The sequence below is a fragment of the Anas acuta genome, chromosome 22 (assembly GCF_963932015.1).
Source record: "Anas acuta chromosome 22, bAnaAcu1.1, whole genome shotgun sequence".
Lineage (NCBI taxonomy): Eukaryota > Metazoa > Chordata > Aves > Anseriformes > Anatidae > Anas > Anas acuta.
In genome coordinates, this window is record NC_089000.1 from 4,631,346 (window position 1) to 4,637,345 (window position 6,000).

Here is a 6,000-nt window from a genome sequence, read left to right on the forward strand (position 1 = left end):
GAGGAACCGAAGTCTCATCTGCCTCCCCAAGCAACTCATTAAACAGAGACACTTGAGTGGCACTTGACAACAGATAAATTACTCCTCCCCTCCCTAATTGTACTGATTTCTTTTTGTATTCAGAACCAGCATGAAGATGTCAAGAAGCAGCTGCTTGACCTGCAGCTGCAGCACAACAGCTTGAAACTGGAACATCGTAAGACACTGGAGACCCACAACCAGAAGTATGCCCAGCTGCAGCAGGAGAAGGATAATGAAGTCACAAACTTGCAGGGTAAGTGTGATGGAGAGCCAAGAAAACACCAGGTAGAGGGCGGGTCATGAAGATCTGAGCTCAGGAGAGGACAGTGGCTGTTCTCCAGGCCCTCCAAAAGGTCTGGAGAACTGTAGGAACACCTGTGTGTGACTGCAGGTATTTTCCAAGCCTAACTTAATTTTGCTGACTGCTTTTACTGCAGTTGCTGCTTACCATATTTGTGTGGATTTGCAGAGCCAGGTGAGATGAAAACGTTGTGCCAAGTGCTGACCACATTCAGACTGAAACAGCCCATGTCCCAAGGAGGGGACACTCAAAATGGATGAGACACCCCAAAAGTAGGAGGTGTGAGGCTAAGGCAGAGGTGTGTGCCTGTAGTTCCACCGTAGACTGGGCAGAAACAAGAGGTTTATCCACCAGATAATCCTGCCTTCCCCTGTCCTTTTTCTAGTGGGAAGGTGTAGCCAAGTTAGCAGAGAGATTTTCTGTGCAGAGAAATAACATCATGACATTTAGAGATCCCATCTATTTCAGCATATATTTTTCACTTCACTGTATGCATTAAAAAAAAAAAAAGAAACCATTTTCTGTTCCTGAAACACCAGAATTCTGTAAATTCCAACACTTAAGCTTGGGGGAGAATTAAAACATACTTCTTGTAATTAATTGTGTAGGTCTATAAAATGCATTTAATATGCAAGTATTGCAGAGAATACCCAATCCATTTAATTCCTAAAGAGTTGTTTCTATTCAGTCTACTGCTTAATTAGATCATGTTTTTTTTAAGATTCACATCTGCTCTTGCTTGAATTGGGTCTGGGAGAGTGACAGCTGCTGTCACTTTCTGTGGATGACCAGCAGAGCCCCAGTACCTGAGGAGTACTCACGGGTTAAAAAAAAAGAACTTGAGCACAAGCAAGCAAAACCTAAACATCTGATTCAATCTCACTTCTTGAAATATGCAGCCACCAATGGAGTAAGAAAATTAATTCTGCCACGGGAAAGAATAATGATCAGAAAAGCAATCTGAAGAAGGAGGCTAGCCAGGAAGGTCAGCGTAAGGCTGAGATGCATTAATATTCTCTGTACACCTTCCCAGGCTGTTGCTCACTCGGTCCCATCTCTTTTCTGTGCTTGAAGCTCAAACTGGCTACTAAATCTTCCTCTAAGAGAAAGTGCTGGTAACCATGGCATACAAAAGAGCAAGACAGTCTTCTGAGAAGTGGCAGAGAGCTAGCAGCATTGCTAATGCCTCGTTTTCTTTCCGTATGTTCCATTAGTGCTTTCTATATATAATGTGTCCTCAGGAGAGGTGCTGGAAGGTGCGCCTCCACCAGCAGGGGCTGTGAAGAAGGAGAGGGCTCTGAACAGTCGGTATTGCTGCGGGATTAGTGCTGGGTTCAGCTGTGAAAAGGAAACCCTTGTCCTAGGGGTGCTGGAGGAGAGCAGAAGCCCTCAGAAGTACAAAGGAGCTGGGTTTGGTGGCTCCTTGTCGCTTTACAGTTTGGGGGCAGCTCTCAGGTCGGGGACAAAGCCGTCTGGATGTGCATGGAGTGGGGACTGATGCTGCTGTACCACACAACCCAGTGGTTGTGGTGCTGCTGAGGTGGTTGCACCCTGTTCCTCAAAATCCCTCCTTCTGGAAGTGGTTTTTGAATGCCAGTTAACAGGCTGTGAGTACATGCTCTTGCTAAGCCAGCTGAAGCTTCCTGATCTTGTTAACATGGGCCTTTTTAATCCTGTTTGCCTCTTTTCCCCCTCCTGCTGCGTTATGATCTATTTTCTCTTCTGCTTTGTAAGAATTGCAGGCTATTTATGCTGCGTTTCACACCCCAGCACAGTCTGTCCTCTGCTGTTCCCCCACTCTCATTCCGCGCTTTCCATTTTTCCCTCACCGCACACTGGCACAGCCTGCTCTGAAGGCAGAAGGCTGGGTTTGAGCACTGCTGAACCTGTCTTACAGATAAAAGGGCCCTGTAGCTATAACTGAAGCTTTTCTCCCATTGATGGCATTGATTCAAAACCCCTGGCGATGCCACTTGGAGCAGAACTTCACACCTCTGCCATGCTGGTGGCAGAGGAGGGCCCTGCCTTGGCACGAAGGTTTTGATTTCCAGGTTCTGAAGACCTGGATGTGGGTGAGGCTCAGAGAAACTCTGCTTCTTCTGGGCATCTCTCCCCACTTGCAATGCCTCTGGTTCTCCTGAAGGGCTGCAGGGGTGTCTTTGCTGTGCTCAGAGGTCTGAGGAGTAGTGGTCCTGGAGCCTTCTGTGCTCCTTCTGATGTTAAATCTTTAACACGAGGGAAAAACACAGTTTGCAACCTCGATAGCACTGTCCTGTCCCAGGGGCGGATGTTATAGAAAGACATACCCCTGTAATTAGAAATATCTACAAGCTTGAGCTGAAATCGTGCATGTGATTCAGCCTGCAGCCGAGTGACTGCTGGGGGAAAAAATCCCCTCCCTGTCACAGCAGATGCAGCAATTTCTGCTTGCAGAGAAACCCTAGTGCACGCAGTTAGTGGTATTTTAAGAGAGCTTCAGGCTCCAAAATAAGGCTGATATTTTTTGTGTCAGTCTTTCTTTTTTATTTGGAGAACACATAGTTATCTACAAGGCACTGAAACGTAAGTTTGTGTCTTGTCATTGAAGCACTAAGTGTGCAGGGAGCTTGAAAGGAGCCCAGTCTGGGAGCTGCAAGGCATAAGCTTGCTGCTTAATAGCATGGGAATAAACATCCCTGAGGACCGAGTTGTTCTGTGCTTGCTTTTTTTTTGCTGTGTGTTTTTATTTGTACCATCCTTTCAAGAAGCTGCTTCTCCGTGCAGCTGGGGGGAAGCTGGGTTGAATCTGGTGCATTCAGGAGCCCTGCAGAGCTCTCCTCGTGTCTCTCAGCCCCCATTTTCCTGAGGTGGGGGCACTGGCTGCTGCTTTCCCTGCTCTCCAGCTGCAACGGATAAGGGAAATGAAGAAATAAATCAAATTATTTTGAAAGCGAGCACAGCAAGAGCCTACCCCTGCTAGCAACAGCTAGCAGAGTCACTCTGGAGAGGAGCAAGTTCCTTGGGTGGGGAGACGAGATGGGAGGAACAGTAATTCGGGTCTGGTAGGTGTTTGGCTAGCTCCTAGCTAGTGCTTCACTCTAGTTCCTGAACTTGGAGAGAGATGTGTGAGGTTTCGGGAGAATTAATGGTAAGGACAGACACTGCACTTGCAGAAGTAGCTCTCTTCAATGAATTTGTTCTTCTCTTGCAGATACAGTCTTTAAACTCAGAGAAGAGAGCAAGCTTCTTCGCAAGGCCCACCAGGAAGTTCACTCTCAGCTCCTTAATGCCCAGGTAATCCACAAGGGGATGTCTGGGGCCACGTGGGACAACCTTTTGTTGGGGCCTGGGTGCACTATGAAATGCTCCCCTCCCTAAATAATAAGTCTGGTTAGTAACTGCATTCCTGCATGGTGAGTTGCCTAAAACAGTGCTGGTGGAAGCAATGGAGAGGCTTTCTGGATACATTTTCCAACCTGGAATCTGTCCCAATAGCTGGAAATGCAGAAGAACCTCGTGTAGCTTAAGTGAGCTTGAACCAGCTTCTTCCCACCTCTGGAACACCTCCTGTCGGTTACCTGCATCTCAAATGCTTCTACCAGAAGTGATTATGAATTGCCTCTGTGTATACCTATAAAATTAATTGCAGAGTGAACCAGCAATGCAGAGGTGCCTTGCCTAGCTTGCTGGGAATACAAATAAGTGCTCGGCAACCTTGGAAGAAAGGTCCCCTTCTGTCTCCTTTTGAAGCATTACTGGAGGTAGACCTTGGAAAGATTCAGAAAAATCTTTGCAAACAAGAAGTCAGTGTTCAGTAACGAATGTGCTGGAGGGAGGCTTTGAATCTGGAGGCCAGGTCCGAGATGCAAGCAGGGTTGGCTCAAGGCTAGAGAGACAGCAGAGCATGAAGTCTTGTTGGTATGGCATGGTGCTCGTGCTCTGCAGATGCTCTAAGCCTCCCCAGCACGCTGCAGTCCTCCCATCACCGAGAGCTGCCAGGTGACCTGGAAGAGGGGAGAAAGTCTGCTGGAAGAAGCAGAAGGGAGGGATTTAAGGTCTCCACAGCTTCTTTCTGGCTCTGGACTGAGTCAACACGCATGTGAATGTGCTTTGTTAGGAGTTGCACTGCAGTCTGGATTAGCCTTGCCTGGTGATTAACAGCCTCCTGGTAAGTGCTCCCGTGGATCATAGGACGAGCTTGAAGCAAGGAGCTACTTGGGGTTGGTGCTGTTGACAGCTGATCCTTCTGAACTGGAGGCTGCATTTCTGCTGGCAGCATAGGGGTGGTGGCTCTTGATTTCTACAAGATTGCTCTCGAGTCCTGGCCTGAGCTGCCCTGCAGAAACGCAGGGAGTGGGCAGCTCCAGAGCACTGCAGGTAGCTGCTTGTTCCAGCCAGGATCCCATGTCCCTGACACCACAGGGAGCTGCTGTCTGACAGCTCTTTGGCTCACGTCGGTGTGGTTTGAGGGGACTCAAGTGGACTCTTGGTGTTTCTGACTTCCCTGTCTTCCGAACTGGGACCTGCCGCTGAGCTGTTCTCATCTGTTCCTCCTCCATGAGGCCACAGCAGGCTGGTGGGGTTCTGCACATGGACACCTGCAGTGGAAAGCAGAGACCTTGGGTCTCCCTAGGGGTGAATCCAGCAAGTCCTTACTAGCAACTGAAGCATCAGTCGCGTTCACTTTTCAGAGATGCTGATGAGTTCCCCGAGCCTTAGCCAGGTGACTGAGCCCACAGTGGCTGTCACAGCAGCTGCCCTGCAAGGTAAAACGAGGCAGGGAAGAACAGAGCCCTGTGTGCACAGCTTGCTATCACAGGGTGCCAGCAGCGTGCGGGCACCTGTGTGTGCGCTGCCTCCCCTCTGGGCTGCCCACCTGCACAGCCTTTCCGTGGGCACAAGGTTTGCTTCCATCTGTCTCCTTCTGGCTGGAAGCAATCCCCTGCTAGGGCTGTGTCCCACGAACGGCTTCTTTTGGCTTCCTTTCCTTGTTCTTTTTTTTTATTTTAGCTCTGCTGAGTTGTTTTGTTGGCTTTTTGTTTTGTTTTAATGTTTGTTTTAAGGTCAAATTTCAGGGGGAAGAACTGAAATCAACAAAGCCTGCTCAGGAATTAATTTCCTGCTAAACTTTCCTTGCTGCTTGGAAGCTTTCCTGCTCTGCCCAGTCCCCACTCTGGTCCATTTCCAGGTACCTTGGCAAGCACATGAAAAGCTCTCTCCCCTCACTTCCCTATAAATAATGGGGGTAGGAGCGGGGAGCTTTTCCTGGATAGCTTTCTCAGGCTTTCCTTTTCAGGGTTGGATCTGGAAGAAAAAAGCTGCAGTAGAAAGAAAAGAGTTACATTTGTTTAACAGTCCGGGAGAATCGATTTTTCATTTGTCTTGCAAAGTAAATTGAATTGTCAGGTGGAATTATGCCAATTATTGTCAGCCCCTCTGAGATGAACACATTTCTCCTGTGGAGCTAACCTGAATGTACATGAGAGGCAGAGGAGGAGAAGGAGCCACACCTACAAGAGCCAGGACAGGATTTTTGTGCAGAAGCAGGGGTTATGTTAACAGCTCGTGCAGTAAATAGCGTTGCTCAGAGTATTGGTGTCGTGGGTCAGTGTTTCCAAGGTGAAAGTATGCAGTGAAATAAGGTGCAAGACTGGCAAAGAGACAATACAAAATATCTGTGAAATCTGGAGGGAAAGCTC

General features: G+C 48.3%; 1 protein-coding gene across 1 annotated transcript in view; it reads left to right on the forward strand.

Annotated features, from left to right (window-relative positions):
• Positions 1-6,000, forward strand: part of LOC137843575 (Golgi integral membrane protein 4-like) — a 31,451-nt gene that overhangs the window by 11,861 nt on the left and 13,590 nt on the right. Inside the window, exons 5-7 of the mRNA XM_068658969.1 lie at positions 124-274; positions 3,513-3,595; positions 5,365-5,422. Coding sequence (XP_068515070.1) covers positions 124-274; positions 3,513-3,595; positions 5,365-5,422 — 292 coding nt within the window. The remainder of the gene's footprint in view (positions 1-123; positions 275-3,512; positions 3,596-5,364; positions 5,423-6,000) is intronic.